This window comes from Ceratotherium simum, chromosome 30, assembly GCF_057802395.1.
Source record: "Ceratotherium simum simum isolate JZ-2026a chromosome 30, ASM5780239v1, whole genome shotgun sequence".
Classification (NCBI taxonomy): domain Eukaryota; kingdom Metazoa; phylum Chordata; class Mammalia; order Perissodactyla; family Rhinocerotidae; genus Ceratotherium; species Ceratotherium simum.
Window position 1 is genome coordinate 5,787,185 of NC_141929.1, and position 25,893 is coordinate 5,813,077.

At 56.3% G+C, this 25,893-nt stretch overlaps 2 protein-coding genes across 10 annotated transcripts; one reads left to right on the forward strand and one right to left on the reverse strand.

Annotated features, from left to right (window-relative positions):
• Positions 1-6,060: 6,060 nt before the first annotated feature.
• ADAD2 (adenosine deaminase domain containing 2) lies at positions 6,061-12,090 on the reverse strand. The gene is made up of 11 exons (XM_014792657.2): positions 11,743-12,090; positions 11,492-11,635; positions 8,500-8,640; positions 8,107-8,154; positions 7,892-8,017; positions 7,657-7,807; positions 7,409-7,576; positions 7,076-7,305; positions 6,729-6,972; positions 6,312-6,432; positions 6,061-6,226 (listed from the first exon to the last, which is right to left on the reverse strand). The coding sequence occupies exons 1-11, from the start codon at positions 11,945-11,947 to the stop codon at positions 6,122-6,124; spliced, it is 1,683 nt and encodes a 560-aa protein (XP_014648143.1). The 5' UTR covers positions 11,948-12,090; the 3' UTR covers positions 6,061-6,121.
• Positions 12,091-16,466: 4,376 nt separating this feature from the next.
• On the forward strand, positions 16,467-25,734 carry TAF1C (TATA-box binding protein associated factor, RNA polymerase I subunit C). 9 transcript variants are annotated; one of them, XM_087419863.1, is made up of 16 exons: positions 16,467-16,620; positions 17,461-17,525; positions 18,972-19,110; positions 20,242-20,323; positions 20,475-20,738; positions 20,820-20,918; positions 21,052-21,121; positions 21,543-21,781; positions 21,903-22,019; positions 22,111-22,228; positions 22,313-22,384; positions 22,570-22,705; positions 22,881-23,024; positions 23,694-23,868; positions 23,958-24,095; positions 24,173-25,734. In XM_087419863.1, exons 3-16 carry the CDS (start codon positions 18,973-18,975, stop codon positions 25,153-25,155), a joined length of 2,775 nt encoding a protein of 924 aa, XP_087275989.1. In that variant the 5' UTR covers positions 16,467-16,620; positions 17,461-17,525; position 18,972; the 3' UTR covers positions 25,156-25,734. The 9 variants fall into 9 exon arrangements, with proteins under 9 accessions (XP_087275989.1, XP_087275990.1, XP_087275988.1 ...); XM_087419864.1 differs by lacking the exon at positions 17,461-17,525 and having other exon boundaries at positions 20,475-20,572; positions 20,649-20,738; positions 20,834-20,918; XM_087419862.1 differs by lacking the exon at positions 17,461-17,525.
• Positions 25,735-25,893: the final 159 nt, after the last annotated feature.

Sequence of the window (25,893 nt, forward strand, 5' to 3'; positions counted from 1 at the left end):
CGGGATTCAAACTCAGGTTCTCTTCCCTTCCTGCGGGGCCCCGGGGAGGAGCTGCAGGGGGTTGGCAACATCTGGCTCCTCCTCCACGTTCCCAGCCTCCCTGCAGGTCGGGGAGCCACAGGCGGAGTTCTGGTCTGTGGAACGTGGTGGAAGCAGTTCTCGCCACTGCGGGACCAGCTGCAAACTCCGCTGCCTGGTCCTCTACGCTCTCCCTGCTGCCCCTCAACCCCACAAGCTGCATGCACACTCCCAGGGATACTCAAAGCCCTAAGGCAGGACTCAGTCAACTACCTCTGCCCGCCACCTCCCGTTATTGTAAACAAAGTCTTGTTGAAACACAGGCCCATTCATTCAGGTATTGTCTATGGAGCTGCGGGCTACCACAGCAGAGCCGAGTAACAGACTGTATGGCCTACAAGCTGGAGACACTCACTCTCAGGCTCTTTGCAGAAGTTTGCCAGCCCTGCCCTAAATGGGGGGCACAGGATGGAAGCAGCCGTGACCCTGAACTCCCGCCTGCTGCTCACCCGCGTGGATGGACTTCGTGAGCAAGAGAAAAACTTGTCCTGTGTGAGCCGCTGAAACTGCGGGTTGTGTGTCACAGCAACTGGCCGACCCTGCACACCAGGGACAAAGTGCTCATTTCCTGTAGAAGCTTCCAAAGGCGTCCTCGGGACGGGCATTCACACCAAATGCTGGCCATTGGCCCTGGCAGCGGTGAGGAGCCTGTCTCCTGCCGCCTTGGCTGGCTTTGATGATCCGCCACCCGGGGATCAGCAAGTCTCCATGGGGAAAACACCCACACAAACCCAGTGACCGCCTCCCCCAAGGCAGGACAGACGTCCACACGTGATCTTCTCAGCCGACACCTTTCTAGGCAATGAAATACTTCCTTTTCATGATGACCGGAACAGTCGTTCAGTCCTATAAATGTGTCTTAAAGCCACCAGCCTCCGCCCCCATCCCATTTCTGCCTTCAGTGACAGGGCCTGGCATGCAGTAGGTGGGCAGCAGATGCCAGTGCCCCTCTCTTCCCAGGAACGTGATTCCCTTCCCTTCATCTATGCAGGTGCCCCCCGTGTGCTGCCACCGTGTCGGCCCCAGGGGCAAGGTGGTGGTCAGCAGGGCTCCCGTCCACAAGGGGGCTGGGCCTTCCTGCCTCCCCATCAAGCTTCTGGGATGCAGACACAGATGCTCCCAGGTACTTAATTCCTGCATCTGAGCTGAAGACCCAGGGATCTTTAGAAAGTAAATGAACCAGCTCCAGGCTCCCCCTGGGAGAGCATTAGGCCAGGCCAGCAGGATGAGTCCAGGGTGGAAGAGGAGGACGCTGGGTGTGAGTGAGGCTGCAGAAAGGGGCTGGGGTGTCAAGGATGTGACCCGCTGGGTTGCTGAGGCACTGACAGCAGGACATGCTGATGCTTTTCCCAAATTGATTCTTCATCCCTTCATGACGTCTTCATTGTGCCAGACACTGTTTGGGCACTGAGGGTTTAGTAGGGTACAAAGCAGACAGGGAATAAAGCAGGGTAGGGTGGGAATGCCAGAGTGAGGGGCTGCAATTTTGTAAAGAATGACCAGAAAGGCCTTTCTGAGCCAGGACATTTGAGCAAATTCTGAAGGAGTGAAGGGAGTGGGTATGTGGATCTGTGGAGGAAACGCTTTGAGGAAGAAGGAACAGGAGGTGCAAAGGTCCTGAGGCAGGAATTGGTTTGGTCATTCAAGCGATGGCATGGGGGCCACTGTGTCTGGAGTGGAGAAAGAGGTGAGGTCGGGGACCAGTGGGGGCAGAGGGCGGGGCTCCCTAACGTGGCACTGGACATGCAGCCTGTGTGGAGGCTGCTTGTGCTCCCCTCCGGCAATGAAATGCTCCCTGCAGTGCCCAGTCCTTCCTCAAGGGGTAGAACCTGTCAGTCCTTGCCAGCTCCGTGTGGGAAAGACCACTAACCACCACCAATACCATTCTCACCTGTGTCCTTTTACTAATGGAACCCACACAAACTATAGCTAGAGTCCCCATTTCCCAGCCACCTCTGCAGCTAGGTGTGGTGTCTGATGAAGTTTGGACCGATGAGCATTGAGCAGAAGTGATGTGGTGAGCCTCTGGGCCATCTCCTTTAAGAGGAGGCCGCCTTCTCCTGAGGTGAGGACGGTGGACAGCCACCCAAGGACCCGTCACCTCTGGACTGCTGGGAGGAATAAACTCGGACGAAAGCCAGAGTATGCGGCTTTCTTTGTCGTGGCTTCTAGCAGGTACTCAATGTTTTCAACTGTCATTCACCACTGACCCATGGAGCAGGTGACAGTTTACAGAGTAGAGCGTCTTTCTCTGCACTCATACTAACTTTTCTCAAGGTCTTTTTGAATGCTTCTACAGGGTAGAAAAAAAAGGACTCACAATAAATGGAAATTCTCAAAACGTCTTCAAAAACCGTCTTTTAGAAAGGAGTTTTGATGGGGCTGGCCCGGTGGCGCAAGCAGTTAAGTGCACGTGCTCCTCTGCGGCAGCCCGGGGTTCACCGGTTTGGATCCCGGGCACGCACCGATGCACTGCTTGGCAGGCCATGCTGTGGCGGTGTCCTATATAAAGTGGAGGAAGATGGGCACAGATGTTAGCCCAGGGCCAGTCTTCCTCAGCAAAAAAAGAGGAGGATTGGCAGATGTTAGCACAGGGTTGATCTCCTCACAAAAAAAAAAAAAAAGAAAGGAGTTTTGATTCTCTCCCTCTAACCCACTCCTGTAAAGAGAAGATCCTATAACATTAATTTCCCGTTCAATGCTTGTCTGTCGACATCTTTCATGTGGGAGACCCACAGGAAGGGATGGAGAGAAACCAACAACAGGCTCACCTCCGGGAGCTGGGGCAGACGGGCCTGCTCACAGCCACTGCCTCAGGACTGCCAAGAGGCCGGAACTGTGCTCGGCCCCTTCCAGGTTCATCTCACTAGGACCCTGCAGGCCACGCCTTTGTGACCAACTCTCACTTGCCAGATGGGGAAACTGAGGCTTGGTAAGGTGGTATGGCCCCTTGGCCTCCCAGGACCACACTTCTGCTCAGCTGCTCAGCGGTGACGACCACACACAGGGAGGGACAGCAGGTGGGGGGGGTGCCCAGGGTCCAGGAAAGATCCCCAGAGCTGGGGCTGCAGGGGAGGGAGGAGGGGAGTGATGGGGAAGGCGTCCTGGAAGAAGCAGCGTTGGAGTCCTGCCAGCTACGTGACATCACCTCCCAATCTAAAGATGCTATTGTTGGCAAAACTCCATCTAGAGGGGATCAGGCCAAGAAGACATTAACAGACTCCCATTTCAAAAGCGGCATTCTTCATCTGCCTGCAATAATAAATAAGCTGAGTCAAAGGAACTGAGGGAATGTTGTGTAATGAGGACTGTCTGGGGAGGAAAGGATTGGACAGGCAGATTTATGCAACGCGGGGACAAATCTTACTTGGCAGAACACAGCAGAGTTAATGTCATTTTGAGTAACTTGTTTACCCAGTGATTACGTGATTAATGAATATCAAAAGGCTCATTGCATAAAGCTGCAGTGTGCAATGGCTGGTGTATTTCTGCATCTGGTTGTAGTCACCACTGCAGTACAAAAAGTAAATCAATTTAAATTATCTCCGGGGGAAGACAATGTGTGATAAATGGGCTAATTAATACGCTTGGGTGTTTTAAAAATCCTCCCCATCCCTGAAAAAAATAACCACGAGGAAAAGTTATTTCAAAGTTGGCCTGAGAAGTTTTTTCTAAAATGATACCTAAGGGCAAATAACCTAGCTGTTCTCTCAGTGAAACAAAAAAACCAGTGCTTAGCTGGCCTTTGACACCCTCCCCCCCCTTAAACGTCCCTCCTCTAACCCACTGCCCAGCCTGCGCGCATGCGCACTTCTCACTCAGCACCTCCCCTCCTGCTCTCACCAGTCTCTCTCACCCTCTCCCAACCACGGCTGCCCCAGCTCTCTCTCAGTGGCAAAGACTGCATCTCCCCGAGTCGGGAGGGAACTTGAAGAATCCAACTGTCCAGGTCTCATTTTATGAGAAGTTGGGAGTTTTGTCCAAGGCCACACAAGCAGATGCAGCAGCAGCTGAGGCCGTGCCTGGGACTGAAGGGCTCAGAAGACAGATGGCTGCCCGCGAACTGCAGCTCCACTGCAAGCGCACGTGCCCTTCTAGAAGTTACCAACTTCACCTCGTGAGTTTCCTCACCTGTAAAACGGGGCGATGACGGCATCTACTGTGCAGAGTTGGTGGGAGGCTTAAACACAACGGTCTATGTAATGCCTCGGTGCAGGGCCTACTGGACCCTCAACCCTCTCGGCTGTTTCCTCTTCCACCGCCTCTCTCCGAGTCCTCCTAATTAGCAGTGGCATTGGTGGACAAGGAGAGAGCACCGGCCCAGGGGCCAAGCAGACGGAAAGCCCAGGCCTGCAGGTGGGCGAGCTGGGCGAGGACAGATCACCTGGGCCGGCCTTCTGATTATTTCTCTAGATGAGTCAACCAAAGTGCACTGAGGTTAAGTGGCTGGCCAAGGCCACACAGGCCCCAGGGTAGAGAGGTGTCTGGGAGGGAGGGGACTCCATCCCAAGGCTTCAGCATCAGCACCGCCTGGCCCTGAATGCCCAGCTTCCCGAGGCCCACCTGGGAGCAGTCAGTAGTTCCAAACCCTGGAGTGCTAGAAGTGTGGGGAGCTCAGGCCAGAGGGTGTGCTGCCGGCGTGGGCCTTACCACTCCTGGCCCTGGCTCCTCAGACCTCAAGGCTGCCTGTGGGCCAGCCCAGTGGACACTGCCCCTGCTGGCGAGGGGCCCAGGTCTGCAGATGTGTGCGTGTGTAGTGTACACCGTCTTCCGTTCCCACTCAAGGTCCTCAGAGTGTCTGAAAGCCCTCGCGGACTCCCTGCAGCCCCCTGGGGGAAATGGAAGGAGAACCACATCCCTGGCCCTGGGAGGCAGGCCCTGGCCCTCCCCAAAGCGGGCACGCAGGCTCGGGCAGTCACGGGGCTTACCCAGTGGAACAGCCAGGGCAGCACAGAGACAGGCTGGGCCCCAGCTCTATAGGAGCCTCTGTTAGCTTCCCAGGGCTACCATAACCAAGTGCTACGAACTGGCTGCCTTAAAACGACAGACATTTATTCTCTCATGGCTCTGGAGGCCTGCAGTGCTGGCAGGGCTGGTTACTTCTGGGGACTTGAGGGAGAAAACCACTCCCTGCCTCTCTCCCAGCTTCTGGAGGCTGCTGGCCATCCTTGGTGCTCCTTGGCAGCATCACCCCCCTCTGCCTCCATCATCACGTGGCCTCCTCCCCTCTGTCTACCTGTGTGTCTCTTCTTATAAGGACCCTAGTCACTGGATTTAAGGCCTCACCCTAATCCAATATGACCTCATCTTAACTTGATCACATCTGCAAAGACCCTATATTTCTAAGTAAGGTCACTTTCATAGGTTCCAGGTGCATGTGAATTTTAGGGGACACTATTCACCCCAGTACACCTACAAGCCCAGTGGAAGGGGCTCCAGGCCCGACCCACTCGTAGAAACCCTAGAGGACCTTAAGGGGGGGACTGGGGCTGCTGTCTCCCCAGGACCCTGCTTCCCCTCCCGATTGGGGACTACTGATGCCCTGCACCCTTCAACACAGGGCTGCTCAGACCCATGGACTTTGCTCAACGGCCAGCATGGCTGAAGCCTCTGACCAGTCCACGTGGGACCCGAGAGCAAGTGCCCCCCTCCTCTACCACACCTCCCAGGTCCAGGCCCTGGGAAAGGGAGGAGCACCAGAGCCTCCATCACACCCAAAGAGGCAGTGCTCCCACACTCATTACCAACAGCCCGGCCCCACGACACAACACAGCCTCCCCCAGAGCACATGGGCTGGAAGACAAGAAGCCAGGGCTGGTGTGACGATACAGTAACTCTGTGAGGAGGGGATCCAGTACCCACTCCTCCCCCCAAAGCCAACCACACACAGAAGCACCAAAAACAGCTTCTTTATTCAAGGTCAAATGTGCAGCAGCCCCTCCCCCTCCCCCTCCACTCCCATCCCCATCCTCCCTCCCTAGAAGCGTGCTCCTCCAGCGGGGTCCAGCTCCACTCAGGGACCTCGGCCCCCTGGAGGTCTGTTTCAGTTTCTGAATTTGCCCACCAACGGCTTGGAGGGCCATGCCCCCAGGCCCTGCTGGTCCAGGAGGAGAGACAACTGCTGGCGAGCCTCCTGGTAGGGCCCAGCCTAGGGCAGGAGAAGAGAGGGGTGGAGAGGGTGCTTGCTGGGGGGCACAGGAGAAAGAGGGCTGGTGGGGAGGGAAGGAGCTGACCTTGGCTGCCTCATAGGTCTTTAAGGCCAGGAGGTGGGACTTCCCTAGAGCTCTGGCAGCCTGGCGGAAGGCCTGGAGAAAGGCTGCCTTGCAGAGGCGGGAGGGAGGCCCGAAGGCAGCACTGGAGATGGAGAGAAAGGACTCGAAGATCAGAGGAGGTAAAGGAGGAACGGAACTCACAGGCTGGCACCATGCCCCTCACACCATCTCCTTTCATGCCGTGACAATCTTAGGTGTGGCGGGGGGTGTCACGGGGTGGGTGATAGGAGCGCCGGCCATGGTCACAGAGCTGCTAAGAGGCTGAGCCGGGATTAGAACCCCAGCTGGTGCCTGGATGCATCCTCTAACCCCATGGGCAGGAAGGCGGGGACTCCTCACCCCAGGCCCCTCTCCAGCCCGCCCGCAGGCCCTTCTCACTCGTCCTTCACACGCCCAGTGGCCACATCCACAACTTCGACGTCAGGGTCCCCCAGGCTCCAGTTGAGGCTCAGGCCATGGCAGGTGCTGGGGGTGGGGTCGGAGGGGGCCACAGGGGGGCCTGAAAACAGGTGCAGCGTGGTGCGGGCGTAGGGAGGTGGCAGGCCTGGCCCCAAGATGCTGTCTAGGCTGGGCCGGGCATGGATGGCGCTGCTCAGAGTTGGGGGGTCGTGGCAAGGGTCGGCTGTGGGGGCAGAAGGCACAGGACAAGGTCGGGGTCCCTGCCACCCTCTCCCATACACCACCCAGAGCCCGCCTTCCACCCTCAAGCCCCGCAGAACCCTCACCCAGGACAAGGCTGGTGGCGTAGACGGGAGGCAGGAAGTGGGCCAGCAGGGCGCCGCCCAGCCCCAGCACGGCCCAGCGTGCCAGCTTGTCGCTGGCCGAGAGGCAGCTCACATGGGTGTCACGGAGTGCAGGTGCCACGTAGCACACGGGCTTCAGCTCCCCGCGGACGTGGGCCTGCAGGCGGAAAGGGGGGCTGTGCAGGAGACTGCCCTTGGAGGGCGGCGGGAGGCTGCAGAGACAGGCAGAGGCAGCGGGGACAGAGGACACTAGAGTCAGGGCTGCTCCTCCGACTCACCCTACACTGCCCTTCCCCATCCGGGCTCCCCGCATACTAGATGTCGTGGGCAGCTCCCTTCGGGGTGTTGCTGACGTAGAGGTGCAGGAAGATCCGGGGCTTGAGGGCGAAGGGGGGCCCAGGCCCAGGCTGAGGGGCCAGCACGGACCGCTCCTTGCCCTTGGGGCCGCCCTGTGTCGCCAGCAGGAGCTGCCGGAACAAGAACCTGGGAGAGCCACGTAGAGGAGCCGTTGGGGGCTGCCGCATCCTGCCCGGGCTGTGGCGGAGCGCCCGTCCGCCCCTCACCTCAGCAGGGCCCGGCGGGCGATGACCACACCGTGGCAGTCGTGGAGCTGCCGGCCCGAGTACTCCAGCCAGCCGGCGCAGCTGCTGCTGCCTGTGCCCAGTGCCACCAGCTCGTAGATCTCCTTGCTGTGGCCCCTGGCACCGGGGACCTCTACAAGGGAAGGGGGCAGAGACACAATGGCCCAAGGCAAAGGGCCCACAAGGGCCTTCTTGGGGGGGGCAGGGCCACCCCTACCTCTCTCCAGGATGACTGCAGCCACAGTCCCCTTACAGGCATGGTGTGGCGAGGCCCTGTCCACCAGGCGGTCAAAGCCGGCGCTGACCACAGCTGCACAGCGCTGCTCGTGCGTCAGGATGTCCTCTGTACATGGGGGAGAGGGCAGAGCTGGGGGCCCCACAGGCTGTGCCCCTCCTTCCCCACAGGGGTCAAGTCAAGAGGAGCCCACCTACCTACGCTCAGGGAGGCAAGTGAAGGCCTGCTGGGGGGCTCTGGGGGCTCTGGAAGAGAGACAAGGGGGCAGTAGCTATGGATGCCAGGGTCTGCCCTCCTGCCCTTTGTCCTTTGGGAAGCCAAGAAGTTCCACTGGCAGGAGGAAAGTTATCATCTTCCAGAAACCAAAAGTTCCTGGGCTGCTCCTCTAGCAGACCCTCCCCCGGGTGCACAGGCTTAAAAGGACATTAGGGCAGGGGTAGGCTCCCGTCCTCCTCCCCAGCTCCCTGCAGGCCGGGTCCTGGTGCCCAGATGGTCTCTCCAGCACCTCTCCCCGACCTGCCCACATGCTCACAGGCATACCGTGTCAGCACCCCAGCTGGGGCTCGGTCACCGGGTGGCTGCCCCCTTACCCGGGCTCTCCAGCTGACTCTGGATGTAGCGGAGGGCAGAGAGAGCCGCCTGCTGTCTGGCCTCCAGTTTGCTGTTGGCGGTGCCCGCGGGGTAGACCACCCCGTCCAGTTCGGCGCACACCGAGAAGGGGAAGCAGCCGTCTGGAGAAGGAGGGGGTCGTGAAGCAGTGCCCTGCACCTCCCCCGTCATGGGCCCTTTCTAGGAGGACCACTACACCTGCCCCACCTGAGCCACAGCAGCTCTCAGCCACACTTCCTCCTGACACCTGCCACTGAGGACAACCAGAATGACAAGGAGGCGGGACTGCCAACCCCTGCACCAAGCGCTGGTGCGTGCCTTGGCATGCCCACCCGTCGTCACTCAGAGAATCCTCACAGCCCCTCTGAAATAGGTGCACATGACCCCATTTTACAGAGGGGGCACACAAAGGGCAGGCAGCATGCCCAGGTGGTGCCAGGACCCAACCAGGGCCGCGGTCTTCTGAGGATGAAGCTTCCTGCCTTCCCCCAGACACACTGCCCTATTTCTGGTCTACGTTTGAAAGCTTCGTCCACCAAACACTGTCATTTCAGATGTTACTTATGACACAAAAGAGGCAGATGAAAATCCTAGAACTGGGATCACTTGGTCAAAGCGCATCAGCTTATTTCAGTTCACGGTACTTGCTGCTAAACTGTTTCCCAAAGGACTGCCCTTTTCAAAGAGAACCGCGTTCCAGCATGCCTCGCCAGCACCAAGATTCCTCTATTTTAAAAGAGCATCAAGAATGTCAGATAGTAGATGGGGAAGGAACGCTGACATAGCAAACCCCACGCAGCAGCTGGCACAGTAATAATCAAATCTGGCGACAATCATCAAAGGATGCTAAAACCACAAGGTGACAGTGTTATGGAGAACAGGATTGTCACACCATCCCCAGATGCCCCACCTCGGGTGACTTATTAAGCACAGAGGGGAAGTGAAGACACCTGGTGGACACCACCCTCGTCAGGCCTCCCAGCGATAGGACAGACAGATCCCAGTCCTCCTGGCGGGATGTACGGCCAAGGACACGGGTTACCACGTGTGCTCCTGCCCAATGCATCACCTGAACCCCATCCCAAGGAAACAGACAAACCCAAGTGAAGGATGGTCTACAAAACCACCAGCCCTTACTCTTCAAAGCCTCAGTGTCCTAAAGACAAGGACAGACGGGGAACTGTTTCAGATAAAAGGAGATTAAAGAGGCATGGCAGCTAAATATACTCAGTCATGCTAGGCTGGAAAAAAATGGCCATCATTGGGACAAGTGGCAAAATCTGAATGTGAATGGTAATTAGATGATAATATACATCAATGTTAAATTTCCAGAATTTGATCATTATACTATAGTTTTATAAGACAAGGTCCTCATTCTTAGGAAATACACACTGAAGTGCTTAAGGGGTAATTTAACTTGCAGATGTTCAGGGAAAATTAACGTGGATTTTTTATATAAACAAATATACAGAGGAGAGAGACACATACACAAAGCAAATGTGGCAAATGTTACCTGGAGAATCTGAGTGGAGAGTTCAGGGGAGTTCTTTTACACTAGTCTTTGAAATTTTATCAAAATAAAAAATAAAATGACTAAAAACCATGTCTACCCATGTAAATATAAAGGGAACCGTAAGCAGAAGGGAGGGCACTATAATCCAGTGGTTCAGCTCAGGCTCTGAAGCCAGACTGCCTGGGTTCACACTGTGCCCCACAGCTACACCCTCTCTGGCCTCAGTCTTCCTGTCTGTAACATGGCGTGACAGCAGGATACGTCCTTAAGGAACAGCTGTGAGGACTCAGTGTGTTAATGTGTCTGAAGCCCGTCAGTGCCTGGCCCATATCCAGAACTCACGAATGTTAGCTATAATTATCTGTATTGACTCTGTCTTCTTATTTTCTGTATTCTTGATGCTCTGGCATTTGGGGCCTTGACCCTGGAGAGATTACCCCTCCCAGGGCTAATTCCTAGAGAGAGCAGACAACTCCCCTGCGGGCATGCCTTTGCTATAGAAACCGACCAAGCCAGAACTCACTCCCCAAACACCAAACTCTCACACAAGCCAATATTCCCCATACCCTAAACCACCCCAGGGCCAGGTACTGGACAACTAGGGACCACCTCTACAACCTCTAACTTACTCAGTCCCTTGCCTTACTCAACCCTAAGCTTACTCAGCGTACCCACCCTGCCTCAGCCATTCCTTCCAGAAAAGACGCCAATAAAGGCCCTGGGCTGGGCTCTCCCCAGCCCCTTCTCTCACCCTGGCCCTTTCCCGTGTGGCCCTGTGTGGCGAGCTGTGCCTCCTGTTTCCAGGGATCTGGGAATATTTACTTCTTCCTCCATGACAATTATTTCCATGTCTGCTGTCTTACCACACCTGATTAACACAAATCCCAGTTACATTTTTAATACATTACCTCTTTTTGAGCTGTTCATTTGGGGTTCTCTTAGGTAGTTTTACAAACGCTCCCAATAGCTTGAGAAATGATTCTCTTGCCATCTCCTTAGAAACTGGGAATGTGCTGGCTTAAGGTTGGGAACCTGAATTTAGGACCTGGGGTATTGTTCTGTGTGTCTGTGTCTGAATCTGGGGTGGGGGCACTGAGGACGAGGAAAGGACATGATTACATCTCTATGCAGTGTTGCCCTTAGCAAACTGCCTTTGATAATGTCTTTAAGTCAGGGGCTGGCCCCCAGGTATCTCCCATGCTGGCATGGCAACTGTAATTGCATGTAATTGGTCCTCAAAAATGGTGAGCTGAAAGGCTGGGTCGCTGGGGGCATCAGATGGGGATAATGTTCACCCTGCCATGACCTGCCCGTTGGACGTCCGGTGTAGCGATGCTCCCAGCACCACCTGCTCACAGGGAGGTGCGCCTCGGGCCCAGGGCTCAGGCCCAGCTCACAGGGCCCCTGCTTCATCTGGGGTCAGCCCGTGCGCACCACCATCCCAGGCCCCCGGACCTCACCTGCCGTCCGGTCCTCTCTGAAGGTCAGGGAGACGCCCAGACTGGCCGCATACTGCCCGAGCACGGCCATGGCCTGGGCCGGCGGAGGGTCTTTGAGCTGCAGGCTCAGCTGTCCGGCTGCCGCTGCGAAGTCCCTCGCAGGCCCTGCGGGCAGGACAGAGACCCTCGGGGACCTTCCTATCCGGCCCCCCAAGCCTTCCCGAGCCCGGGCTGCCCCCCTTTCCCGACTCTGGCCCCCACCCAGAGCCCACCGTCCCCCGCCGAGGCCTGGGGCTGCCCATCGCCCTTATCGTCCTCCGCGCTGGGGGCAAGTGAGGGCTCCCAGGGGTCTGGGCCCAGGCTGGTTGGGGGCCGCCTGGGGCTGGGCCCGGGGCTGATCTGTAAAGACGCCGCCAGGCGGGGCTTCCTGCGGCCGCTGTCGTCCGAGCCCGGGGCCGCACTCGCCGCTGAAGCCATGACAAGACGCGAGGACCCCAAGGGACAAGAGGCAGGGTCTCACGCCGCCCGAGCTCTTTTATACGCCCTGCTGGGTCCGCGTGAGCAGCACGCGGCGCGGCCGACAGCACCAGGCGAGCTCCGCCCCACCTCACTGCTGACCAATGAGAGCCCACAGAGCTGTGGCGGACAGTGCGCCCAGCCAATGGGAAGGACAGTCTGCCGAACGGCTGCAGCCCGGATGTAGACGGTATGGCCGCCTGGCCAACATCCCACTGCCGGGTCGGGGGGTTGGGCGAAGGACCAGGTCGCTCCTGTCAGCCTCTTCTCTGCCCTGGCGAACGGAAGGCCAGGGAAGGAGGTTTGGGGGCCCGGGTCCAGCACCTCACCCTTGCTCCTGTTCTAGGCCACCCCAAACCGCACCCCATCACGCCAGCCCACCCCTAGCCGCTTGAGCCTGGGGGTCCTCATGAGGTGAATGAGAGTGTTCTCAAATGTAGCGGCCACACAGAATCTCCAGGCTCTACATTTGAAAACCGTTCACTGTAGCCTTCCTGAAGCCAACCGGAAGTGCTCTCGAGCCAAGTTAGCCATTTGGCACTCTGCCCCCTTTTTTTCCTGTCAGGAGGGATTTTGAGTAACTACCACAAGACAGCTATTCTTTAAGATGAGGGACTAGGGATGAAGGAGAAATAACAAAAATAAGATGAAGTTACGGATGAAGACAGTTTACATATGGCCTGCTATGATGCAACACAATTGCTGGAAGGGGGCAGAAGATGTAACTGTGTCTTGTAGGAGCCAGTTCCCCGGGAACACATGACCGATACTCAGTTCACAGTCTGTAAGACTCGTCACCTTTGTTGCTGCTGCTGCTGCTGACTGCTACCTTTGGGTCTGACAATGCTGACCAGGATTGTGGCAGTGTGGATACTGGAGTGTTTGAGGAGGGGTTGGTGGAACTGGGGACATTTGATTTGGGAAGAGCAGGTGTGGGGGACAGAGTAGATTCAATCTCCCGAATGTTTCAGAATTGGCATCAGAAAGAACAAGCCTGTTCTTTTCATGTGTAGCCCAGCCAGAGAGCAAAATTAGGCCTAGTAGATGGAAGGGACAGCACAGTTGGTGTTCAGAAATGGAATGATGGCTGCACACATCCGTAAAGAGACTTTAACAGAGTCCACAAACCCAGAAACTTCACCAACAGGAACTTGCATGAACAAGAGGTGATATATTCACACAGGAGACTATTAGTAATAAAAAGAAACAAAACACTGTTACATGCACAAAATGAGTGAATCTCATAGGCATATTGAGTGAAAGAAGCCAGACTAAAAAGACTATTTTCTGCCTGATTCTATTTATATAAAGTCTTGAACCGGCAAAATTAATCTCTGGTGATGAGTCAGAATCATGGTTGCTTCCTGAAGGGGGTATTGACTGGGAAGCGGCACCAGGAAATTTTCTGGAGTGATGAAAATGTTCTCTGCCTTGATCTAGGTGGTGGTTATGTGGGTTTATATGTATGTAAAAACTTGATAAGGTGTACACTTAAGACTTCTGCATTTTATTGCATGTTAAGTATACATCAGTAACGAAAGGAAACCAGACAGCTTGTTTAGAGAAAGGAAGGAAGAAATGAAATTGGCCTCCCAGCCCAGAAGCTGGATGGGTGTCTCCTGGGGGTGATGGGGAATAGTGGTGTGGTGGGAAAAATAATGGTCCCCCAAAGATGTCCATGTCCTGATCCCCACAGCCTATGAATATGTTACATCATGTGGCAAGGGGGAATTATGGTTGCAGATGGAGTTAAGTTTTCTAATCAGCTGAGTTTAAGACAGGGAGATTATCCTGGATCACCTGGGTGGGCCCAGTGTAATCACAAGGGTCCTTAAATGGGCTAGAGGGAGACTGAAGATCAGAATCCGAGAGATGACAGCATGAGAAAGACTCAGCTGGCCATTGCTGGCTTTGAAGATGGAAGGGGGCCACAAGCCGAGGAAGGCAGGCAGCTTTTAGAAGCTGGAAAAGGCAAAGAAATGGATTTTCCCCTAGTGCCTCCAGAACGGAACACAGCCCTAGTGACGCCTTGATTTTAGCCCAGTGAGACCCATTTAAGACTTCTGACCTCCAGAACTGTATGATATTGTGTTCTTTTAAGCCACTAAGTTTGTGGTAATTTGTTATAGCAGCAATAGGAAACTAATATAAATGGTCTTCAATTTCTTTTGCATACATACTTCTAAAATAATTTTGAAAAATTATATATCACTAATTTTTTAGTCACGAGCTTAAATAGTTACAAAAGATGTAATTTCTGATTTATTATATAGTATAATCATACTTTCAATATATTTTCACCAAAACCATGGAGAGGCGGACTTAGCTTATTCCATTTATGAAAAATGCTCTCCAGGGGCTGGCCCTGTGGCATAGCGGTTACGTGCGTGCACTCCGCTGCTGGAGTCCCGGGTTCGGATCCCGGGCTCGCACTGATGCACCACTTGTCAGGCCATGCTGTGGCGGCATCCCATATAACGTGGAGGAGGATGGGCATGGATGTTAGCCCAGGGCCAGTCTTCCTCAGCAAAAAAAAAAAAAAGAAGAAGAAGAGGATTGGCATGGATGTTAGCTCAGGGCTGATCTTTCTTACAAAAAAAAAAAAAACAAGAAAAGAAAAACACTCTCCATGTGCCCTAATTGGCAAAGCCTACCATCGTAGTCAAACCTATCAGCTAAACCAGAATTTTCCTATCAGAAACAGTCTGACTTCATTTTTTCAATTTAAATAAATGTGTTGATATTTTCTCAGAGGAACCATGTCATTTTGTTCCCTCTTCCATTGATTCGATATTTATCGAGTATCTACTTTTCTAGTTGTTTGGGATACATTAGTGACCTACACAGAGAGAAGAATTCCTGCCTTCATAGAGTGACTTCTGAATTCTATTTCTGAGGTAGATAGCTGAGAAGGCATGGAGTCTAACCAAGAGGCTGAAGTCTCAATGAGATCAAGTGTCACAGCCAGCAGTATTTTCCTCTTTTTTTCTTTTCTATTTTAAAAAGACTACTGAAATATTACATCCATACCAAAAAGCATACAGATCATTCAATGAATTTTCACACACTGAACACACTCATGTAACCAGCACTCAGATGAAGAAACATAATATTGTCAGCCCCCAAAAGCCCCGCCCCCGCACCCTTCTATCATTACTCCTTACTGAGCCTGTTTTTCTTGGTCTTATAGGGACTCTCTCCTATAGGAACTCTGCTTTTTGGAATCGCCCCCTTGTTCAGCATCCTTCTCAGGCAATACTCCATAGAGGGGAAAAAAGCGATTGTGAAAGAGGAGATGCGAAAGGAGAACCATCTGATTCTGAGCACCTCCCAGATAAAAACCATATACATAGAAGCTGAGAACTTGGAAATTGATTCTTTAAAGTAATGGTTCTCAAAGTGTGGTCTCTGGACCCCCAGCATCAGCATCACCTGGGGACTCATTAGAAATGTAGATTCTTGGATCACATCCCAGATCTACTGAATCAGCAGCTCTGGAGGTGGGGCCCAGTGAACTGTTTTAACAAGCCCTCTAGGGGATTCTGATGCACGCTGAAGTCTAGAACTGCTGGGTTAGGATAACGGTACGAGTTATGATTGCACAGTTGTTCTTAAAGTGTGACCCCCCCAGACAAGCAGAATCAGCATCACCTGGTAACTTAGGAAGGCAAATTATCAGGCCCCACCTCAGACTCACTGAATCGGAAACTCTGTGTTTTCTTTTTTTTGAGGAAGATCAGCCCTGAGTTAACATCCATGCCAATCCTCCTCTTTTTGCTGAGGAAGACCAGCTCTGAGCTAACATCTATTGCCAATCCTCCTCCTTTTTTTTCCCCCAAAGCCCCAGCAGATAGTTGTATGTCATAGTTGCACATCCTTCTAGTTGCTGTATGTGGGATGTGGCCTCAGCGTGGCCGGACAAATGGTGCGTAGGTGCGCGCCCAGGATCCGAATCCGGGCCACCAGTAGCAGAGTGTGCGCACCCAACCGCTAAGCCACAGCGCGGGCTCCAGAAACTCTGTTTTTACACGCCCTCCAGGTGATGCTGATGCCCACTGGAATTTCAGAACCAATGCCTAAAGCTATACTCACCTGGCCACTGGGAAAACTTCATGCGCTCCCAGGGATACCTGTACATCTATTTGTAAAGCCCGCTTCATAGGCTATAATGACAATCAATAGGATTCCTACTGACTCATACAGTACCTGGCTCATCATACGTGCTCAGTAAGTGTTTGTTGAGTGAATTAATTTAATACTCACAGCAATCCTGTGAAATAGGAACTTAGTTAAGCAGTGGTGGGATTCGAATCCCGGTCAACCTATCCTTCACTTTTGGGACTTGACGAGGCTTGATTTCTACTGCCCACGACGCAGCCTCCATTCCCATTCCCCCTCCGCCCGGGAGGTGGCGCTCTAGGGCGACCATGGGGCCAGGCTGGGAGGCGGGACTTCCTGTCTTCGAGGGAGCACTTCCGGCCCGGCTGGGAAGACTGTTCATCGCTGCTGTAGGGCCCCCCTTCTGAGGGCGCCGGGGCTAGGGGGCCGCTCTCGGGCTGCTTCGCGGCACGGGGGTCCGGCGAGCGGCGCGCGGAGGTCCATTTCCCAGACGAGCACGGCGAGGCCCGGGCCACGTAAGTGCGCGCGCCGTCGGACGGGAGGGAGTGGAGGGTCCCCCTGCGCAGGTCCATGGGCCCCGAGCTGCGTGGCTTTGGGAGAAGTCGCCCAACATCTGCAAAGCGGGTTATTAGCAGCCCCCAGCTCATGGAGTGATGAGGAGCCCACAGATGTGAAGCGTGGTAGCCGCTGGCTGGCACACAAAGCTTGATGCGAGGCCTCTGCTGTTGCCGGGTTGAAATTCTGGGGGCTGGGGTTGGAGTGGGAGGAGGTGGATGGGGAGGACGCGGCCGAGTAGTTGTGTGAGGGGAGGGAACACCCGGATCCCCTCTCCCAACCCTTGCGACAGGCTCGCTTTTTGTCATGCCCAGCCTGGCATTAGTGCAGACCCGACTGACTTCTGCAGCCTTGGAGGTGTAAAGGGGCCTGGCGAGCCGAGGGCGAAGGCGGGAAACGGAGGCTGCCTTGTCTAAGGGCGTTTCTGAGGTCGTGGGCTCGCCCAGCGCCCTCAGCCTGCCTGGGTTTGTTTGAGGCTGTTTGGTTCCTTTCTTCTCTCCTTCATTCATTCCTGGATTTGCTTTTTCAGTTTATATGTACTGATTGTTACCATGTAGCGAATACCAAGGTCCTGGGGGTGTAGAAAGTCTCTTTCCCGTGGGGACTGTTAGAGCGGTTTTGGATTAAACAGCTGCATCTTTAAATATGTAATGACACATTGCAGTGCGTGCTCTGGAGGAAGCATGCAGGCTGTGGTGGGAGGATAGGGTTGGGGGAACGGGGAGAGGCTTCCCTGACTTGAAATCTGAAGGATGAGTAGGATTTTGAGGTGGTAGGAAGGGCGCTCGCATTTGTTGTAGGTGGAGAGAGAGTGTGCAAAGGCCCTGTGGTGAAAAGAAGTATGAGGAGGAGGAATCCAAAGGAGGTCAGTGTGATTGGAGCCCAGGCACAACAGACGAGCTGGAGACGCACGTGTGTGTGCGCGCGCGCGCGTGTCTGCGTGCGTCTGCTGACTTATCAGGGGTGCGGCCACCTTGGGAGGCTGGGGTGCCCCTTAACTGCAGTCGATACAGCCAGTCCCGTGGAAGCAGGCGTTTTCACAAGGATTCATTGACCACCACCTTGGTTCCTGCCACTGTCCTCTTCTGTCGTGGAGAAGGGAATGGCAGCAGCAGCCAGACACCAGGAGCTCGGGAGTGACGCAGATACAGTGCGTGCCCGCGGAGAGCTCTCAGTGCAGTGGAGGAGATAAGACCGTGCGTGTAAACCACAGTTAGAATGAGGCTGACATGCCGTGAGAAACACGTATTCACCATTTGACAAGTATGGACTGCGTGAGGGGGCACTTGGCGTGATGGTGAGGGTACACGGATGTGTGGAGGTTGCAGGATAAGCTGAGAGGATGCAGCAGGAGCGCCAGAGGAAAGCGTTTCTGCTTACTAAGGCTCTAAAGCTCAGGTTTGCTTTTGGATGCACGGGAGAGCGGTGGTCCAGAGCTCAGACTTGGAATCAGAATCCAGCCGTTGGCCTTGGGCGGGCTGCTCTCTCCTGAGCCTCAGTCTCCTGGACTCCAAAGGAGAATAAAGCATGTGGTACCATGGCTGCGGATGCTGGTGCTCAGTAAGTGAGCACCACTGTCATTTTTGTGGTTAATAAAAAAGAGGGATGCCATGGCTGCTTGTGCTTCTAGAGCACTTTGTATTTACCAGAGCCCTGTGGGCTAAATTTAGTTTTATTCAGTACAGTCAGTGCATTTTTGGAAGGTATGTACTTGACAGTGGGAAGACAGACAAGTAAGACTCAGTCCCTGGCTTTGGGGGAACTAGAGTTAGTCTTGGGAGTGTAGCCTGGGACGTAGGGCCTGTAGTCTTCAAATGTGTAATTATAATATGTAGAGCTTATTGGAAGCTGACCCCTCGCCACCTGTCTAACTTCATCCCCTACCCCTCTGCTCCTGTTCATTCTGTGGCCTCCTGGTGCTTTCTCAAGCACTTCCTGCCCCAGGACTTTTGCACTTGTTGTTCATTCTGCCAGGAACCCTATTTCCATGGTCTTCGTGGTTCTGTTCCTCATTAGGTTCAGGCTGTGCCAAACTGCCCCTCTTGATGAGGCCTTCCCTGGCTACCATTGCTAAAACCACACCCTCAGCGCATTGCCATTCCCTCCCTCCTGGTTGGTTGATTGGTTTTAATATAGCACTTATTACTATCTGGCATTAGGTTGTATATTCATTTGTTCTTTATTATCTGCTTCCCCAAAGAGAAAGTATACCCCTCTTACGACACTTTTCACTCTCCCAGGAACCCTCGAAGCCACTGTCAGATGCAGGTCTCTGAGAAGACCAGTGTGACGCGTGGCTCTTGTTTTCTAGGATGGACTTCCCCGGCTCCCTCCGCCCCACGTTGTTTAGGACCGGCCCCCTTGGTCTGAGCAATGTCCCTGACATGTCCTTCATGTGCAGCTGGAGAGACGCACTGACCCTGCCAGAGTCCCTGCCCCAGAACTCTGAGGTGAGGATGGTGGGGAGAGCCCTGGCGGCTCCAGGGTGGACACCTTCACTTGGTCCCCTTTTCTAGCAGGAGCACAGAGTGGGGTGGCTTTAGCATAAGTCTGCTAAGGCTCCGCCAGAATCCCCTTCTTTGGGGTACGTGGGGCGCCCTACCATCCGCAGAGGGTTTAGTGAGCGGGAGCTGTTGGCTTGCTCTTTCCTACCTCCCCCTCCCCCGGCCTTTCATTCCTCTGTTTGTTCAGTGAATACTCATTGCACAGCCCTGTGCTGTGTCAGGCACCTTCCTAGGCCGGGGGCACCCACCGTGAATAAGTCAGATGTGACCCCTGCCCCCGTGGAACTGAGAGTTAAGTTGAGTGAGAACAGACAGGTGAACAGACCAAAGGATGAAATCATTGCAAAGTGTGGTAATAGCTTTGAACAAAACCAGAAGGATGCTGAGACAGCACAGCGGGGATGAGGCAGGGAGTGGGGGGGAGACCTCCTGGGACAGGAGGGACACCAGCTCTTTCCCTGGGAGCCCAAGCCATCCGGCTGCCACTTGGACACAGGCTGGCCAAGGATCACCCTAGGCAGGGGCAAGGGGGTGAAAAATTAAAAGAGACAGCAGAGGGGAAGGGAGTGAAGCAGGGGGCTTCCTCAACGAGGAAGGGCTTCACGTCGTGTCAGCCCCTCTGGGAGCCCAGCTTGCCATCTCTTCCAGCCCCTGAGTGTCTGAGCTGAGCTGTCGAGGCCAGCCCAGCAGTGGGGAGTGGACTGGCCTGTGGGCTCCCGGGGCAAGTGACCACGAGGTCTCCTGAGTGGAAGTGAGAGCCAGTGGGCTCTGGATCAGCCTGGTAATGGCACAGGGGGCTCCTTTGAGCGCCGGTGCAGCCTGGAGGTCAGAGTGCAGACTGGAGTCAGGCTGCCTGGGTTCCAGTCACAGCCCTTCTGTTTACTGGCTCTGTCACCTGGAGCAAGTGACAGCCTGCATGTGTCTCCATTTCTTCACTGATAAAGTGATGCGACCATCGTACTAACTTGGCAGGCTTCTTGCGAGGATTGAGTGAATTAATGAGACAAGTGCTGGTGACACCACCCGGCCCAGGAGCACACTCACTGTTGTGTTGTCGTTGTGGTTGTGTTTCCTCAGAATGGGGCGCCGCACATGGCCAAAGGCCTGCTCTGGGAGCCGGAGACCCCTGGGCCCCTTCCCTTACTGCCTCCTGGTCCCGGTAAGGGTCTTGGTCCTCGGGGCTCCCTCCCAGGCCACTCCATGTGTTGCTTCTCCCCCCACCCTGCACCCCTACTGGGACACCTGGCCCCACTTCCAGGCCCTTCCCTGCCCCAGGACAGACCTCTTCTCTAACCTCACTGTTCCCTCAGATCCCTGGCACCCGGGTCTGACTGCCCAGGACCTGCTTTTCCGGGGAGGTCACCCGTTCCGCAGACAGCCCCGAGTTGTGCTGGATGTTACTGAACAGGTGGGTGGCCCCACGGGGGACAGTGCTGTGTGGCCTGCAGCTCTGCTTAGTGCCCTGGCCTCCTGTCTTCCCACAGCTCAGCCGGTTCCTGTGGGACCATGGGGACATAGCCTTTGCACCCCTGGGGAAGCTGATGCTGGAGAATTTCAAACTGGAGGGAGCACAAGTGAGTAACCCCTGGCTGGCCAGGAGAGGGGACTCCCCACTTCATGTTGGGCTGAGCCCTAGGGTATGCAAGCTTGACAAGGCCTTTCCACACAGAGCCGCTCTAAGAAGAAGACAGTGGTCAGTGTGAAGAGGCTACTCCAGGACCTCGGTGGACACCAGCCCTGGGGGCAAGTGGCTAGTGAGAAAGGACGGGATGGGTAGGCCCAGCTGGTGGTGGGGATGTGGAAGGAGCTGGGACATGGATCCAGGTTTCTGGCACAGTTGTTCCCCACTTCCCCCCATGCAGTCACAAGCCATACTTTCTCATATAGAACTCCAACTCCACTACCTAAGGAGAAAAGGGAATTTAAGTTCATGGACTACAGGCATGGTTGCATCCAGGTATTCAAATAATGTTAATAGGGCTCTATCTCTTTTTATTTTCTCATCCTCTTGGCTTTGCCTGGCTTAATTCCTAGATAGTTTCCAAGTGGCAGCAAGATGGCTTATGATTTCAAGGAAAGAGCCAGTATCTTCCCTGAGGCACCAGCAGAAGTCCAGGGAAGGGTGTGATTGGCTTGGCTTGGGCATCATGCCCATCCATGAGCCAATCACTGGCCCAAGCAATGGAGCACTCTGAGTGGCCAGGTCTGGGTCATGTGATGCCCCTGCGGCACAGGAGTGGGGTGGGGTGGTTTCCCAAAGGAAGAAATTCTAGATTGATAGAAAATGCGTCTACTGGCCTGGCCTCCCTTGGGATGGTACCGGTCCTTCTCCCCATCACTGCCACAGCCTGACCGTCTCGCTCTCCTCTCGGCACCAGGTGTCCCTGGGCTTGCCTCAGCCACCGGCAGCGGCGGTTCTCCATCCTCGGGGGCCCCATCCTGGGCAAGTCAGTGGCGAACCTCCTGGGGGAGCTGCTGTACGAGGAGCTGGTGATGCGGTGGCAGCAGCTGCTCCTGGACGATGCTTTCACTGGGGGCGCGTTGGCCTGGGTGCCCGGAAGGACGCCCCGGGTGGGGCAGCTGGTCTACCCTGCCGGGGGCACCCTGGACAAGCTGTGTATCCTTTCTCACTGAGCAGGATCCCAGCGGCTGCCTCTGGTGGAGGAGGTGCTCTCGGCAGGTCCAGGGGGGCTGGTGGTGACCAGAGCTCGTGCACTTATCCTTAGCGAGAGGCCCAGATTTCCAAGAGGTCGGTCTGACCCCAGCTGGTGACCCCTGGGTCCTCGGGGACCCTGGCCACATCCGGCTCCGAGGACCTGTCCGGCAAGTGGTGACCCGCACTGTGCAGGGAGAATGTAAGGCCCTTAGACACCTCCCTCTGACACTGACTGGCTCGCTGCCTGACCCTGACCCTTTCCCTCACCTTCTCCCTCCCCCTCCCCTCAGCTCTGCTAGCCGTCCGCTCTGACTACCACTGTGCCCTGTGGAAGGTCAGTAAGCAGGGGCGGCCGGCCCCTCTCCAGGTGCTGCAGGTCGAGAAGGGGGCCACAGGGATCAGCCTCAGGTGAGGGGCTGAATCGGGCTGGTCTGCAAGGATGTGAGCGTAGGGAGGGTGTGGCCCAGCATTAATCACACTTGTGCCCTTTAGCCCTCACCTGCCCGGGGAGCTGGCCGTCTGCAGCCGTTCGGGAGCCATCTGTCTGTGGACCCCCCAGGATGGGTAATGCCCCTTCCCTGTAAAAACCCTCGACCCCAACAAATGGCCCCCCAAGAACTACGGCCCACACTCCCCATACAACATGTCCTGGACCCAGGGCCAGGTTGCCATGGTCTCCACCCCCATCAGCTGGTCTCCCCACCCCCATTAGCCCGTCTCCTTGCCCACGGCTGGCCTGTCTCCCCAAGGCTGCGGCGAGTCTACAAGGACCCTGAGACCCTTGTGTTCCGGGACCCCTCTCCCTGGCGCTGGGCAGACTTCACTGCCCACCCTCGGGTGCTGACTGTGGGTGACCGCACTGGAGTGAAAATTATCGACACTCAGGTGAGGGGCAGGGACCGTCACAGGCACAGCGGCAGGACAGAGCAGATAATGGAAGGGCTGGGGTGGGGACCTCCCCAAGGGCACGAAAAGCAGCGGAGCCAGCAAGTCCCTGCAACTGGCGGGGACGGTGCTCCCTACCTCAGATTGGGAGGCCTGACCCGGGTTTCTCTCCCAGGGCCCGCCGGGCTGCGGTCTGCTGCTTTTTCGTGGAGGGGCGGAGGCGTCATGCCAGAAAGGGGAACGTGTCCTGCTGACCCAGTACCTGGGAGAGGGCAGCCCCGAGTCTCTGCATTCCACGCTCCATCTCATCTGTACCCAGGTGAGTGAGGCCGTCTCCCCTCCTCTCCCTCTGCACGTCTCAGACAGTTACTAGAGATGGTCCCGGGACACCTGCAGGCAAGACAGGCATCACAAAGCCCTTGCTGAGTCTGTGGCTGAAACATGCTAACTGGCAGGTGGGAAAGGCCTCTTGGCAGGTGACATCTGACCAGGGCTGTAAGGTGCCACTGGAGATGGAGCAGGTGCAGGAGGAAAGGCAGCAGGCAGGGGGAGCAGTTGGTGCAAAGACGAACAGTCCCGTGTGTTCAGGAAGAGGGGAGGAGGTCTGAGGGTTCCCGCCCCCTCTGGACCCTGGGGTGTTAGTAGGTGAGTCTCAAGTGTCGGTTGCAGGGTCAGGTGAGTTTGGGGAGGGCTGGGTGAGAGCCAGGTGGTGCCTCTGTGATGAGACTCCTCTGCAACTCTCCTGAGAGCCCTTCTCCCAGTGGTGGCGTCAGGATGAGCGATGGCAGTGCCCGCTCGGGACACGCCCCCTGTGTGGGCCGAGGTGAAGTTAGAGAGGCGGTCAGGGCCGGGCATGGAGTGCTGTGACCACTCAGAAGTTTGCAGTCATCCTGAGCGTCAGATGGGCACCCAGAGACTTGTCTCATCAGACACTTCTCCCACACCTCAGTCACGTCCCCTCCATCTTGCTTCTTCCTCGGGCCCCCAGTTCTCGCTCTACCTGGTGGATGAGCGCCTCCCCTTGGTGCCGATGCTGAAATGGAACCACGGCCTTCCGTCTGCTCCCCTTCTGGCCCGGCTGCTGCCTCCACCCTGCCCCGGTTGCCCGCGGCCGCTGCTCCTGGGAGGCCAGGGCGGGCAGCTGCAGCTGCTGCACATCACAGGTGAGGGTCTGGGCAAGGGCGGGAGGGATGCGGGAAGGTGGGCAGGGCTGGGGCCTGGACAGGGCCTCAGCTGTCTGTGCTTCCTCCAGGAGAGGAGGCCTCCACACCCCGGCTGGCAGGGCCCCCCCAGTCTCTCCCTTCCAGGAGCGATTCCCTCTCTGCATTCCCCCTGCTGGAGCCCAAGAGTCAGTGGCGGCTGCAGGAGCGTCTGAAAGCGCCAACCATAGGTGTGCTGGGGTTGGGGAGGGAGTCTGGGGAGCTGTACCCTGCCAGGCCTTGGGGTCACTGTCATTCCCGTCTCCAGGTCTGGCTGCCACCATCCTGCCCTGTGCCTCCAAGCCAGTTCTGTCGCTCTTCCAACTCTCGGCGGCTGGAGATGTCTTCCACCAGTGCCTCCACCTCCAGGCAGACCCTGGGCCCCCCGGTGACCCTGGCCCCGACTCCTGTGCCCCCACAGCTTCCTGGACCCCCCAGGCCACTGCCTGCTGCAGCCGGTGGCTTAAGGCCTTGCTGGAGGTGCCCCCCCCTCCCCCTGTGTGGGCTGCACCCACCTTTTCCCACCGCCATCTGCTGGCTTGTGTGGAGCAGAGAAAGGTTGAGGGGAAAGTGCCAGAGGGTCTCCGGGCAGCCATGGCCGAAGGGCGGCTCCTGCAGCAGAGGGACCTGGGCTCGCTCCCCACAGCAGAGCCGCCCCCCGCCCCCGAGCCAGGCCCCGAGGACGAGCTCAGTGAGCGCCTGGAGGCAGCCTGGGAAGGCCGGGCAGCTGCCTGGTGGGAGAGGCAGCAGGGCAGGAGCTCGGGGCCCAGGAAACAGCCCAAGCGGCACAAGCGCCGTACACAGCTGTCCAGCACCTTCTCCTCGCTCAGCGGCCGCCTGGAGCTCTCGGACGCCACCAGCCCTCCTCACAGCCCAGACTCTGAGGCCAGGCCTCGGCCCCCGGTGACCCCGCCCTCCCAGGAGCTGACCCAGGAGCACTGGGCCCAGGGTGTCCCCTCCGAGCGGCAGCAGACCCTCCGGGACTATATGGCCAAGCTGCCGCTCCGAGAGGATGCCCCAGGAGGTGCCTCTGTGCCCCCCTCCCAGACCTCCAGCCTCCGGGCCACCCCCTCCAGGCAGCGGACCCTCCGGGACTGTGCTGCCAAGCTGCCACTCCAAAGGGACACCCCGGAAGGTGCCTCCGTGCCCTCTTCCCAGACCTCCAGCCTCCGGGCCACCCCCTCCAGGCAGCAGACGCCCATCCTCTCTGGCTCTCAGCCGCACCGAAAGAAACCCCGCATGGGCTTCTGAGGGCCCAGGGAAGCTGCTCCCCCTCCTCTGGGGAGCCCTTCGTCCTGGACCAGCTGTGCCTTCTGTGACTGAAACATAGGACATAAAAAGAGAAGTCTCCAGGGTGCAGATCTTTCTACTGTGTGAAGGCCGTCGTGCCTGTGAGGGACATCCAGAAACGACGTGGAGCTGATTCAGAGGACCAGGGACAACAGTGTGGCCGTTGCTCTCGTTGTTTGTACTTTTGCCTGAAGATGCTTCCAAAGGGATGTTGCAAAGGCCCTAGCAGTCCTGTCCTCAAGGCCAGTGTTGTGGGTTCCCTGCAGGGAACTGCAGGGTGGTGCTCGAAAGCAGGGGCTCACTGCACACTAGTCGGGCCTCTGTCCCCCAGTGACGTCAGGGTGACAGTGCTAGCTCCTCGCCGTGGCCGGGGACGTGTAACGAGACACCGAAGAGCTGCTGGTCCCGGCGCTCGGGGGGTGTCAGTAGCTGCTAGTGGTTGGTCTGTGTGTGTTAAGCAGTGTCTACTGTGATCTAATGTTTTGTAGAGGGAGACGCTGTGGACCCACATTCAGGGACTAAATAAACTTGTCAGCTGAGTGTGGTTTTGAAGGGTCAAGTTTCTTAGACCGGGCAGCATCCCCTTATGTAACTTTTGATGTCTAATGCATCAAGTTTGCTTCCTCCGACATTCTGTAGTGCTGGTGGAAGATGCTGCTCTCCTGTGAGAACACCACTCAGAATTGTGCAGGACCCCAG